The following is a 14481-nucleotide window of genomic DNA, read 5'->3' as shown; positions in this document are numbered from 1 at the left end:
TATTTATTTATTTATTTATTTATTTATTTATTTGTTGGTTTAAATGGCTCTAAGAATAATGGAAAGGCCCAATAACTGCCCGCAGAGCCGTGATGTTGAAATGCCACTTCCTCACAATAGGAGTTTGGCTCTGAAGGACATGCCCAGGAATTTACATCTTCTAAATCATTCAAGGATGATGTCTATTTTCTGTGTGCAGTTCTGACTTTATGAAAGAGCGTGAACTAATGCCTTCCAGGAGGCACTTGGGTCAACAGAATGTTTGATACATAAACGATGTTCCTGATGACTGTCAGCTAGCTGGAAAATCCCTCTTGCCAGAACATCCCTCAAGTATCCTCACCAGTCAGACTTCCGATGGAGATTATAGCCCTCAACACGATTATGAAATGGCCCTTCTGGGCTCTTCAAGAAGAGCCCTGCTCCGTGCCTTTGGCAGGGCGTCTGTCTGTCGGTGCCAGCATGCGGGTTCACACATGTCTTCAGAGAAACTTTGTCCAGTGTTCTTTTCTTCAATCCCTTATCTACTTACTCCCATATCAGCTAATTTACGACCCAATTGTGTATTGATTTTTCATTACATGCTGGACCTAACTGAGGGTGCTGACGTGTAGATGGAGATTTTATTTTAAAACACACGAGTCTGGTATGGAGGCGCACACCTGTAATGCCAGTACTTAGGTGGCTGAGACAGGAGGATTGCAGATTCCAGGCCAGCCTCAGCAACTTAGGGAGACCCTCGGCAACTTAGTGAGACTCTGCCTTGAGATAAAAAAATAAAATGGGGCAGGGGTATAGTTAGTTTGGAGGTAGAGCGGCCCTGGGATTCAATCTCCAGTACAAAAAAAAAAAAAAAAAAAAAAAAAAAAGACACTCAAGACCTGGTTTCTGTTCAGAAATCTATGAAAGTTGCATTTTGTGGATGCTTTCACTGTATATCATCTGCAGCACACAGACACGATATATTATCTATTATCCACCCTGTTTGCTGTTGGGGGTGGAGGGTGGGGGTTTGCTCTGCCTGGGGTTTGCTTCTCCACTGTGTGTGCTGAAGAGCGGCCATTTATATTTCAGAAAGTCAGTTTCCTTCTCTACTTCACAAACATGTGAACTGGATGGCTCCTAAGGAGGCTCCCAGTTCTGAGATTCACGCGCTCTCTGGAGGTCCTAGTCCCCACACCTGCGCACCCCATGGCTCAGCCTACGCTTTCTCTCCCACAGGTGCTGAGAGCAGAATGAGCTACTTTGTGGACTCCGCCACGAGCAGCCCTGTCCCCTACCCAGTGCCCCGTCCTGCGGCAGTGGTGAGTAGCGGTCCCTTCTCGCCCTGTACCCACCCCACCTCCTATCCCTCCCCTGTGTTTCCTGTTCGCTGACCTCCCTTCTACAGAAAAGCCAGTCTTTTTTTTTTTTTTTTTTTTATCAGCATTGAAAGTAGAAATCCAAGACTCACCCACGGAATTGCTGAAGAAAATTCTTAGTATGTTTGAGTTTCAGAAAATGTGACTCAGTCCAGTGCAATTTTTCACTTGGGGAATATTTTTTTTACATATTGATAGACCTTACGCCTGTTTGGATTCTAATTTAATTTAGATTAGATCTCAGGCATAAAAGCAAATACAAGTTTCCTAATCAGAGAACTTGAGAGTGAAAATAGAATGTGACAATAAGTTCATGGAAATATTTCATCATTCTTAGATTAAGAGGGGTAAAAGGATCCGAGCGTGGTGGTACAGGAGGCTGAGACAGGAGGATCTCAGGTTCCAGGCCAGCCTCAGCTACTTAGAGAAAGAGAGACTTTGTTTCCAAATAAAAAATAAAATAGGTCTAGGGGCTTTGCTCAGAAGTAGAAAGCCCCTGGGTTCATCCCCAATATAATAATAATAAAAAAAAGAAAAAACAAAGAGGGGGAAAAGAAACTTTAAAATAAGGTAGGACTCAATAGTGTTTTTGCCCATGGAGAAGAAGATTCTTGCTCAGACTGTATGCGAATCACGAGACAAGACTGGCTAAATTCCTTAAGAATTTACTGTATGGGAGATGTTATAATGTAGTCATTGGTTAATTACAACAGTAAATGAAACTTTCATATTAATGAAATTTCCTGTTTTTATATAAAGATAGCCATCATAAATGTTTTCTTTTACTTATGCCATAAATGGATAGATAAGTTAATTGTTATTTCTTCCCAATCCATTTATGGGTCTAAATAGATACCAGTCCACCAGAACTTTTTTCTGACTTTGGTCTTTGACTGTGTCCTGCCTGGGGTTCGGTGTGACTTCTCTATTGGTCCCCTTAAATTATTTACAACCTCTTACTGTAATTGTATATGAAAAGATCTGTATTGTTTGAAAATCTTTGCTGCACTATCAAAAAATAATTTCTCAAAGCTATTGGTTATTTAAGCCAAAAGATACATTTTAGGGATGATTCACACATCTCTCTTCACCAATGTTCTCTTCTATTTTTTCTTCTATTTTCTCCTTTTTTGCTTCCTTCCTCCGTCCCTCCCTCCTCCCTCCTACCCTTTCTTTCTTTCCTTCTTTCTTTCCTTCTTTCTTTCTTTCTTTCTTTCTTTCTTTCTTTCTTTCTTTCTTTCTTTCTTTCTTTCTTTCTGCAGTACTAGGAACCTAGGGGCCTTCTACCTCTGAGCTATACTTCCAGCCCTATTTTTAGTAAAACAAGGTCTCACTAAGTTGCAGAGGGCCTCACTAAGTAGCTGGGGCTGGCCACGAACCTGCAATCCTCCTGTCTCAACCTTCCAAATGCTGGAATCCAAGCATGCACCACTATGCCCTGCTTTTTTTCTCTTCTAGATGGCTTCTGTTTTCATATAAGCACCATTCACTATTCAAAAAAAAAAAAAAAAATAGAACCAAGAAAAGGTTTAAACTATAATTTATATCAAAAAATTTAAGGAGTTCTTTTTTTGTCATTTTGGAACCGGGGATCGAACCCGATGTTTTTTAAAAAATCTGTCACTCAACAAGACAAGTCAAGAAGGCACTGGAGTTTGCTTAGTAGAAACTACCAAGGGACTCTCAGATTAAGGTCACAAAAATGGCTGGAGAAACTGGCAGAGCATCCCTCCTGTTTCTCCCAAAAAGGTTACCATTTAAGGACAGCACAAATTACACTCCATTCTTCTTAGAAATGATATTGTAGAGATTTGTATAAGTAAATAATGATATTGTGATTTCAAGGTAAAAATGTCTCGTTGCCCTGGAAAAGAGGATTTAAAGCCAGCCTATGCTAATTCTCTTTACTAATATTCTAATCAAATTAAACAAGATTAATATATTGTCTAAGAAAAGAAAGGCCCATACATAGATACCTATTTTATTTTAAACACTGAAATAAAAAAATACACTATCCAAGTAGCTATATATGATAATATCCTAGACAGAATATCTGGACATTAGGAGATTAATAAATCCCAAACCAAATCAAAGCACATGTTTTGGACTAAAGACCCTCATCACCAGTTGAACACAATGAATATTTTGATTGTTTTCTGAAAGCTTTCCATTGGCTTCAAAACAAATCTCCGCTTTACCCCACCCATAGCTAAATCATTTTAGCTGTATTAGAAAAATATCAACATGTAACATCCCTTTCACTCTAAATTTCAAAGTTGCTTGGGTAAAATCAGAAGCTTGCATAAGAGAGCTGCTAAATTTTTGTTCTCACACTTTTTCCTCATAACTTCTCTCTGTACCCCAAGTTTCTCCATCACTGGAGCTAGTTAAGCAACCCTGCAGAACCAGGAAGAAAGCAAAAAGACTTCAACTTCTTCTTTCGGATCAAAATAAACAAATGAAAACATATATTAGTACAAGTTCAAGTCCAGTAAACTGACTCTCGCCAATAACCTTCAATATTAGGTTGGACTATAATAAACAGTCAAGGATTCTGTAAATTATCTGAAAACTACAACCTTGGGGCACTGGCACGAGAGATGCTAGCAAGCAAACTTTACACACTGAATTCTAATCTAAGATTTGGTGGATGAGCGAGAACAGCGTCGTTCACTTTGCAAGAGGAGGAAATCCAGCTCAGCACTGTCAGAGCCTGGCTTAATCCAATTATCTGAGTCCTCCTGCCTGGTGCCATAGCCTATAATTGAGCTAGACTGAGCCATCAAGGAAGGGAACTCATGTATGGTAAGCTTGAAGGGAAAAGGAAAACCTGGAGAACTATCTAGGTTTTCAGTGGGGATGACTTTGCCCCCCCCAAGGGGATATTTCATGCTATCTGGAGATAAACTTGGTTGTCAGTATTTGAGAACCACGAATGTTATGTATTGGAAGAGGCCAGGGGGGTATCCGAATGTTCCACAATACACATCCCGCATCAAAGAATTATCCAGTCTCTAAAGTCGATTATGAGCTTGAGTGATATAAAGTGATATATGAGCTTGAGAGACCATAGCCCAGAGTAGCCACCCAGTAGCTTCAAGCTCAAAGGCAGGATGGTATTATATACACAGACTGGTCTAAGCAGGTCTTGGTGACTTGTAAAATATTGCTTTAGAAAGGGAAATCTTAAAAAAAGAAAAGAAGTGAGAATGCGTTCCTGTTCCAAGGGGCTCTATTTAGCACACTGTTGTGTTGACGAAGGAAAAAAAAAAATCTCGTAAAGTAGGATACAACCATTTTCTAATGCCAAAAGATTGCCAAGTCTCAGACTCCTGATTTGGAAATTATGGGTCACATTTGCATTATGTAGTCATTTACTGAACTAGAAGAATGCTTAAAATACTCAAGCCACAGCTGTTAAAATGAAGGCCACTCGCTGTCAGGTAATGACCATTCTACCCACCGCTCACATTTTCTGCCTCAGGGCCGGTTTATCAAAGGCAGGACACATGTTTTCCCATTTGGAAGGTCAGCCCCTCGAGGAGGCTATAATGAATGAAGTGATATCACAGCCAGGAGGTAGAGAAACAGCCTTTCTGGAAGTTGTGTGGCCTTTGTGTGGGCCGGGTGCTGTTTCCAGGTACTTATATGGACCGTGTGTCAGAGTCTCGTTCATTCAAGGGAGGAAGCATGCCTTCCTGTTGTGCTACGCCGGCCAGCCCTTCGTGGGCCCTGGAAGTCCCTCCAGCACTGGCTCACTGGCCCTCTCCTGCGTCATCCTTCTGTTCATGCTGGCCCAGCTGGCATGAGGGCTCCGAGTTTTCACTAAATGTGTCCCAGGCCTTGGCCACCTCTCTGGCTGGATGGGAGGAGGAGGTCCGCAGGGAGCAGTGAAACACCTTGAGCTACTGAGAGGAAAGAGACCTCTGCCTACTCACCTCCTCTCAGAGCTTCGGACATCTGGAGACATAGCAATGTGCCCCGGGCAAGAGTGGCTGCCTGCGTGGCTAGGTGCCCAGGCCCCAGAGGTTAAATGAATATTGCCAAAGTCGGAAGTTCCTAGGATCACACTGTGGGTTTAGGGGATATCCCTGGTAGTTTGAAAGTGGTGTGACCACACTGAAAACTCACCATATTTTAGCCTTCTCTGCATCAGAACACTTTTCTTATAAATAATGTGTCGATATTTTCCAAATGAAAGTATAAATTCAGAAACTGTCCAACCAAAGACTTTGTGAAAAAACTTGTAAGAGGGCATGGTTAGCCTATACCTGTAATCCCAGTACATGGGAGGCTGAGTAGGTTCCTGGCCAGCCTCAGCTACTTAGTGAGGCCCTCCGCAACTTTGTGAGACCCAATTTCAAAGTAAAGAATAAAAAGTAGGGCTGGGGTATAGCTTAGAAGTAGAATGCCCTTGGGTTCAACCCCCCCAGTTTCTTGAAATTAAATAAATAAATAAATAAATAAATAAATAAATATTTTAAAAGGACTAGGGATATAGCTTGGTGGTAGAGTGACCCTGAGTTCAATCTTCAGTACCAAAAAGAACCAAAAATACTTGTGAGTTTATTATATAAAACACTTCAATTTATAAAAATGAGAGCATATTATTCTTTTGGCGCTTAATTACTCTGTGTAGAATAAAATGACATGAAGCCAGGGCTAATCTAGACACATGATCACAGAATGGATAAGGTGGTGGAGAAATGCCCAAGTGCTTGCTGGGCGTTGGCTCGGCTGGACACGAGGAGGGGAGTAGCAGCCATTTGCAGGTCCTGGGCATTAGCTCCATCCTTTCTGTGCAGTGGCACCTGCAGGCTTGGCTGAATGTTGAGTTGGTGCCAGCAAAGGCAATGAATGGCTCTGCCATGAGGCTTCACCATGTGCCTAGTGAACATGAGCTCTGAACTAAGGCCCTCAGACACAAGCCCTGTAGGGGCACGAGATCTTTTGAGATAGACTATGGATCTTGCCCATCTCTCCATAGTTTGGGCAGATCTCCTTATATACTTTTTCTTTCTCCCTTCCCTGGTTGATTGGTTACCCCATCAACTGACTGGTTTATACACTTAATTCTATTTCTACCTTCAGACCCTCTGGCAGGGAAGAAGACAGACCCATCTCACACCTGTTTCTTTTATACCAGATCTTAGATGGAGCCGTTAGCCCTGGGCCAGGCAGCTGTGGAATGCATCTGTCTTAGTTTATTTTCTGCTGCTTGAAGAAAATACTTGAGACTGGGTTACTTTTTAAAGGAAAGACATTTATCTGGCTCATGGGTCTAGAAGCTTTGAAATTCAAGATCATGAGGCTGTGTCTGGTGAGGGCCTTCTTGCTGCATCTTGATGTGGCAGAAGGAATCACATGGCCAGAGAGTGTAAGAGAGTAAGAAAGCAAGGCAGGGAAGGGGGCCCGAGTCTCTCCTTTTTATCAGGAACCCATTGCTAATGAGGATGCATTCATGTCACTAAGTCATGTGTGTGTGTGTGTGTGTGTGTGTGTGTGTGTGTGTACGTGTGTATTTTACTGGGGACTTGAACCCAAGGGCATTCTACTTCCTAGCTACACTCTTACCTCTGTTTTACTTTTACTTGAAAACAGGGTCTTGCTAAGTTGCTGAGGGCCTTGTTAAATTTTGAAGGCTGGCCTTAAACCTGCAAACATTCTGTCTCAGCCTCCCAAGTACTGACTGGGGTTACAGCCATGCAGCAACGCACCTGGCTACGAAATCACGTCTTATTCTTGTAAGTTTTGGAGGAGACGTTCAAACCATAGCAGCATCCCAGACAATAGTAATGGTAAGTACTGGGGCTTTAGAGTTAGGAATACCTAGGTGATTTCTAGTCTCTTACTCTTTAGCCATGTAACCTTAAGGCAAACTACTTAATCTGGCTAGACCTGAGCATTCTCTTCTATAAAATAGGCACAGTATAACCTAATACGGAAGGTCACTGTGAGGCTTAAGTGAGAAAATGTTTGTCAAAACCTCCGAAAAATGACCTCGGTTCACTCCTTCTTCCTCTTATTCAATACATCTTCTCTCTTTCTTCTGGACTATTCTATCATATTAAATGGGTACTTGGAATAGGAATACAGATATTTCTCTTTGTTGTTCATACAAGGGTGTTGCCAGAACTAGACGGGGTTCCTGGGGAGGGATGGAGACATTCTTATTGGGAAATCTCCTTGCTCCATCACTACCCTGCATGAGAAACCATTTTCTTGCCACCAGATCAAAGTTCTCTTGTCACAGGCTGGTGGTTTACAGCCCCATTGTGTAAACAGACCTGGTTCTCCTATCTTGAGTAATTGCAGTTTAATTGGGCCTCCTTGGGAGGCACTCTCTTCTTACCCTTGGCCCTGGCCCTGGCCCTCTCTTCACCCCCAGCCTGCAGGCCTCAGGAGTCCAGCCTTGGACCTGTTCCCAGGAGAATCACCCTGTGACCTCTGAGCTGCTTAGGCAGCAATTGTGCTGCTGACTGTGAAACAGAACAGATGCCTTTTCCTCCTCTAGGGGACTCCTGGAGAGCAATGGGTAAGGCATTTAGGATTAGAAAAGTGAGAACAAAGAAAGCAATGTAGAAGTTAAATAAAAACCAGATTAGGATTTTTTTCCCCCTTGTTGTTTGGGATGGGGACAGCTTTATGTTTGGGGAAATTGTTTGAAGCATGTTTATGGAAGTTATTTAAATTCATTACTCTTTATGGTAGTCAGAGAAATTGAAGGGAAAAAAAAGATTATATATGCTGGGTGTGGTAGCGCACGCTTATAATCCGAGCATTTGGGAGGCTGGGACAGGAGGATCACAGTTTGTGGACAGCCTCAGTTATTTAGCAAGGCCCTTTGCAATTTAGTGAGACCCTGTTTCAAAATAAAGAATAAAAAATAGGGCTGGGAGTGTAGCTCAGAGGTAAAATGCCCCTAGATTCCATCCCTAGTACCACAAAAAAGATTATATATATGTATAATTTTTTCTAGCCTCCTTTGAAGTAGGGTTCAATGAACACAAACTAGAAAAATTCAGTTAGCCAAGACCATGTAAAAATATCAGGAAACTAGTATCCTGAAAGGTTAAATGAACCATCCAAGTTTGCCAGAGCTGACAAGGTATGGTGTAAGGCCCAAATCTCCTGACTACTGGCTTAGAATACTCCCATTTTAGTCTCTGTGTGTTGCTCTGAGGAAGCACCTGAGACTGGATGCGTTATAAAGAACAGAAAGCTATTGCTCACAGCCCTGGAGGCTGCGACTATTGAAGTCAAGGATCAAGCAGGTTCTGCGTCTGGTGAGGGGTCCAATCTCTCCTTCCAACACGGCACCATGTTGCTGTGGCCTCAAGAAGGCCAGAAGTGTCCCCAAGTGGCCAGAAGAATGAGTTGGGCTAAACCCAGCTTTCAAGCCCTGTTAAAAGGGGCCTAGTCCCATTTGTGAGACTCCACCGTCAAGACTTACCTCTTAGAGGCCCCACCTTTTATCACTATCACTTTGGTGATAAAGTTTAACATCTGTATTTTGGGGGCACACATTCAGATCATAGCAACTCCTTATTACTGAGTTCATCTTACTTGTTTTTACTTAGCTATTTGGTAGTATATTAGAACTTCCAGCCAGCTTTCATTCATATACCATATGCCTTAGTTATGAGAGATTGGCCTTCCCTGACCCATGAAAGACTCAAAACTCTACACTGTAGGCCACTGAGCAAATCACCATGCTGGGTAGTCTAAAGCACAGGTCCTCCTAACCATATCCCATCACCAGGCTCGGAGGTGGTCTTTCTGTTCATCTCCACATCACAGGATGGCCTGTCAGTCACTCTGAGTCTGAAGGTTTCAAGCTGCGTGAGGTCCAGAGAGCACGGAGCAGACACATGCTGGCACCAGGTGCTCTAGTTGTGGGCTGAAGCCCAGAGGCCCTTTCCACACTTCATGGCCTCCGTGTCTCAGCTGGTGCCTGCTGTGAGCCAGGTCCTGGTGCGCTCAGGTGTCTGCTGTGAGCAGAGGCTGGGAACTGGCATGAGGTGGCCCTGTGGCTGTCCGATGCCTCGCTGCCATCTTGGCATGCTAAACAGGCGATCCTACGGAAGCCAGCCACAGGTCCATCAAGGGCACACTTAGAGATTCTCCTTTCCGCAGCCCTTGCTGCTCTGCGCTTCACACTTTTTTTCTCTTAGAAACCCGCAGTGTGCTGGGTGTGGTGGTGTACAGCTGTAATCCTGGTACTTGGGAGGCTGAGACAGGAGGATTGCAGGTTTGTAGCCTCAGAAACTTAGTGAGGTTCTCTGCAACTTAATGAGACCCTGTTTCAAAATGTGCAAACTAAAACAGGGCTGGGATGTAGCTTAGAGATAGAAGGCCCCTAGATTCAATTTCTAGTGCCACAAAGAAAGAGAGGAGAGAGAGAGAGAGAGAGAGAGAGAGAGAGAGAGAGAGAGAGAGAGGGATAACGCGAGAGAGAGATAACGCGAGAGAGAAAGAAAAGAAAAAGAAACCTGCATGAGTGTGGTGGCACATGGCTTGTAAACCCAATACTTGGGAGGCTGAGACAGGAGGATCACAGGTTCAAGACCAGCCTCAGTAATTGAGTGTCGACTTTTAGCCACCTAGAGAGACTTTCAGCAACCTAGTGAGACCCTGTTTCCAAAGAAAAACTTAAAAAGTGCTGGGGGTGTAGCTCAGTAGTAGAATGAGTGGGTTCAATCCCCAGCACGCCACAAACAACAAAACCAAAGAAACCCGCAGTGTCAGTGCTGCCCTTTCACCAAGGCTATCACTCTTATTGTTTAAAAAGAATTTCCTGGCCTTGAGTCTAAAATTAAATTGCCCTTTGAGAGTTTCCTATTTTGTCTGTTCCTGCCTCTCCTGGTGGCTGCACCGCCCTCCTCTGTCCTCCTAGATAGCCATACTCAGGGGAGCAGGTGGGGGCCTGCTTTCCCTCCCTCCCTCCTGCCTCTCCTGGGAGGAGGATGGACCTGCTCTCCTGAGCAGAGGGGCTGAAGATGCGCCTCCTTCTGAGGCTAAGTGCTCACCTGAGCATTGCCAACCAGCTTCACCTGTCAAGTGCCAGCAGTCAGTGCAAGGCGGCTGCCCCATGCAGCCCCTTCCAGGGTGAGGAAGGAAGTTGAGGAAGACGAGGCTAAATAGAAGTCTGTGGAGCCGGTCAGGTCAGTGTCAAGGGGTGACTGCCCGTCCCAAAGTGAAAGGTGTTAAGCTGAGAAACGGCCTGTGCCTTGCAAGATGTTTTACTCCATGTGAGCACCCCCATGACTGCTCAGTGCCTAAGTACTTCCTGAGCATCCCTCTCTTCTAGGACGTGTGGAATGTGGTGGCATTGTTTAAGTGTGATTTTAGGGAAGGATGAAGGCAGTGCTAAGCCTTTAATAAGAAGATGTGTATGTTGCACATCCTCATTGTGACTCTTGACAACTTGTTGGCTCGGTGAACTTCCCTTCCCTGGCATGGCATGGCTGTTGATCTGATGAAGGTCATCAGTCCCAAGGTCAGGAGAAAGAATGTGGGTGGATCAGCAAAATAGAGCCTCAGGGCTGGCTAGCAGCTTGCAGACTGGCAGCTTAGGGAAGTTGAGGGAAAGGCCCGTGGTGACGTCACTCCTTGGTGATAGAGCAGGACTTGAACTCCAGATGTCTGATTGATAGTCTCCTGTCTTTCTGTGAGAGCGCTCAAAGCATCTCTGACCTTCCTAGGGAGTAGGACAAAGTCGCCCCTGTGGATGGCAGAACACGGTGCACACGCATGTCCAGCGTTGAGTCGGCTTCACCAGGACTAAAGCTTAGGAAGCAGCGGCATTTAGAAGTAGTCATTGTCCCTGCTATGTTTGTGACGGTTTTTGCCCTGAGTGGCGTGGACAGAAGGTGGGGAGGGAGAGAGCGAGTTACATAGCAAACCCCCAGCCTGCCAGCGGCCGTGGCAAGCTGCGGGATGAAGCCGCAGCGAGCTGGAGCACCGCTCCCACACTGACTCTGTATGTCTGGGATTTGGTGTCATGAAAGTATTCCCCTATTCCCCCTTTTCCAGTTTTTTGATACTTTAGGAACAGAGAGAAGGAAGACTATGAGCAAATGGAATGGTTTGGAGATGCGGCAAGACTGAATGAAGGAGGGGAAGACGTGACTTAGGCAGTGGAGAAGGGGAGATGGCCAGGGGAAGGGCCAGTGTCAGGCCCTGAAGCACTGAGCGGTGGAGCTAGGTTGAGGGCACAGGCCAGGGAGGCTGCGCCGCAGGGACAGCAGAAGTGGCCGGCTGTGGGAGTGGCTGCTGGAGCTGGCCCTGCCTTCGAGCAGGGCAGGGAGGAGGGCGTGTCTTTGTCCTGGTGGTTTCCAGACACTAGATCTTGGCATTCTTCATTTCTCAGACTGTGTAGGTGGGGTATTGAGCCCTTTGGTAGCTTCTCCGGAGAGAAGAAGGGGGAGCTGCGCTGTTGCTGGGCAGCGCATCACCGTGGGGGTGATGGAGTAGGGCCGAGATGGGCTTCTCCGAGGTGCCAAGGGATTGGTCACTCATGGCTTCCTGGCTGCCAGCTTTTCTCAGTGGCCACTTGCAACCACCCCCTGGTGCTTAAAGCTTGTCCTCTGTCTTCAGCTGGTACTTCTTTGTTGTCTTGGTTGGTCCCTCCTTTCTCCTGACTGGGCCACTTGGCAGACTCGTTTGGGTTCCCTTCCCTTTTTAATACGTCCTTCGCCTTGAGTCTTGGCTCTATCTGGATTCTTATGCAGTGAGCTCTAATTTTATTCTTTCTCGTCTTCTATCAATGCACCCACCTTGGGACTTCTCCACCAGCTTGCTCCGCCATCCTCCTCCTACCCCAACTCAAAGTGACGTTTTCTCTCTCTCCTTATTTATGTCACTGAACTCACCACTTTCAGTATTATAAAAACAAGTGATCTATGTGGTGGCTTGGATTTTTTTTCTTCTTTCCTTCATCTCCTATATTCAGTCATAAAGCCTTGTTTTTAGGTTTTTTTTGGGGGGGGGGGTTGGATCCCAGGGGCATTCTACTTCCAAGCTACATCCACAGCCCTACTTTTTTATTTTTTATTTTGAAGCAGGGTCTCACGGAGTTGCAAAGGGCCTCACTAAGTAAGTAGCTGAGGCTGGCCTCAAACCTTCAATCCTCCTGTCTCAGCATCCCAAATGCTGGGATTACGAGCAGTGTGCCACCACTCCCAGCTGCCTTGTTCTTCTTTTAAAGCACTCTCGGTATTTTTTGTCTCCTCTTCACCTTTACACTCATGACTCGAATCCAATTTTTTCTTCATAACTGGACTAGATGAGCTAGGCACGTAACTGTGTGTGTGTGTTGGGGGGTGCACAAAACTCAGTGTCAAGATGAATCCTATTTCAGTGAGTCTGGTGTGATGGTACACACTTACATACAGTCCCCGTACCTGGGAGGCTGAGACAGGAGGATCACAGGTTGGCAGCCAGCCTCAGCTACCTAGTGAGGCCCCTGCAACTTAGTGAAACCTTGTTTCAAAATAAAGAGTAAAATAGGGCTGGGGTACAGCTCAGAGGTAGAATGCCCCTGGGTTCATTCCCCGGTATCACCACCAAAAGAAAAAGAAAATTTTTTTAGTGGTATATATATACTTACACACTTTTTTTTTTTTGGTACAGAGGATCGAATTTAGATGCACTCAATACTGCCAGTCCTTTATATTATTAATCATTTATTTTAGTGGTACTGGGGATGGAACCCAGGGGCATTCTACCTCTGAACTACACTCCCGGTCAGATTTTTTAGTCTGTGTATTTGGTGGCAGCGAACCTGCAATCCTCCTGCCTCAGCCTCCCAAGTACTGGGATTACAAGTGTGCACCACCATGCCTGGCTATTTCCATCATTTTATCAGCTATGTGAACTTTGGATATTTACTTGTCCTCTTAAGTCTCAGTGTGCATTTCTGTGAAATGGAGATAAAATAGTATTCTTGCAAGATTATGGTGAGGATTAAGAGTGACCCTGCCTGTATGATGCTTAGTGTATCAGCTGGCACCCACAGGTGTGTGATGTATTGTTAGTTTCTTTCAACAATCACAGGTAGGATGAGTGGGTGAGAAACTGTCCCCCGGTTTCCTTGAAACCATGATAGTGGGGGTGTGCTGCTTGCCCGGCGCCCGCTCATCTCCACTGCAGCAGGTGAAGGTTCTGGTGAAGAGACCCGCTGGGCAGGAACTTGTTGTGGGTGGTGCCCTTGAAAACAATGAGATTAGATGTCAGACCTGCTGGTACCCTGCCTCTCGCTCCTCAACCGAGGTGGTTTCATAATGAATCAGAACTGATGATGTGGTTCTCCTGAGTAAAAATGTCATTCTCATGCTACATGAGATAGTTATTAAGTCAGTTTGTGAAATATCGAATAAACAGGCAGGTGTCCGAATAACAGAACCATAGAAGACTTCTCAGGAGCATCTACCAGCGGAGATGCTCAAGCATCTTTTTTTTTTTTTTTTTCTTTTTTTTTTTTTTTTTTTTTTTTTTTTGGTGGTACTGAGGACCTCTGAGCTACAACTCCCGGCCTTTTTAATTTTTTTTTTTTTAATTTTGAAGCAGAGTTTTTTTTTTTTTTTTTTTAATTGGGGTATTGGGTATTGAACTCGGGCATTCTATCTCTGACCAACACTCCTAGCCCTATTTTTTTTTTTTTTTGTGGGTCTGGGGATGGAACCCAGAGGCATTAGACCTCCAAGCTATACCCCCTTCCCCTAAATAGGGTCTCACTAAGTAGCTGAGGCTGTTCCCGAACTGTGAGCCTCCTGTCTCAGCCTCCCAAATTCCCAGCCCTATTAATTTTTATTCTTTTATTCTTTTTTTTTTTTTTTTTTGCAGTACTGGAGATGGAACTCAGGGGCATTCTACCTCCAAGCTACATGACAGCCCCATTTTTTATTCTTTATTTTTTGAAATAGGGTCTCACTGAGTTGCAGAGGGCCTCACTAAGTAGTAACTGAGGCTATCTTTGAACCGTGATTCTCTTGTCTCAGCCTCCCAAATGCTGGTATTAAAAGCACGCACCACCACACCCAGCTTATTCTTTATTTTGAAAGAGAGTCTCACTGAGTTCCAAAGGGCCTCACTAAGTAGCTGAGGCTGGCTGCTAACC

The 14481-nt window shown here is 44.7% G+C and overlaps 1 protein-coding gene across 1 annotated transcript in view; it reads left to right on the top strand.

Moving 5' to 3' along the window:
• Positions 1 to 1235: 1235 nt before the first annotated feature.
• ETS1 (ETS proto-oncogene 1, transcription factor) overlaps positions 1236 to 14481 on the top strand; it is a gene marked incomplete at both ends in the record, with an annotated part of 123387 nt that continues 110141 nt past the window's right edge. The window contains one exon of the mRNA XM_080707433.1: positions 1236 to 1304. Coding sequence (XP_080563559.1) covers positions 1236 to 1304 — 69 coding nt within the window. The remainder of the gene's footprint in view (positions 1305 to 14481) is intronic.

Source organism: Muscardinus avellanarius (assembly GCF_963383645.1).
Source record: "Muscardinus avellanarius genome assembly, chromosome: 1".
NCBI lineage: Eukaryota > Metazoa > Chordata > Mammalia > Rodentia > Gliridae > Muscardinus > Muscardinus avellanarius.
Note: the sequence above shows the minus strand (reverse complement) of the source record. Positions and strands in the feature narration are given on the sequence as shown.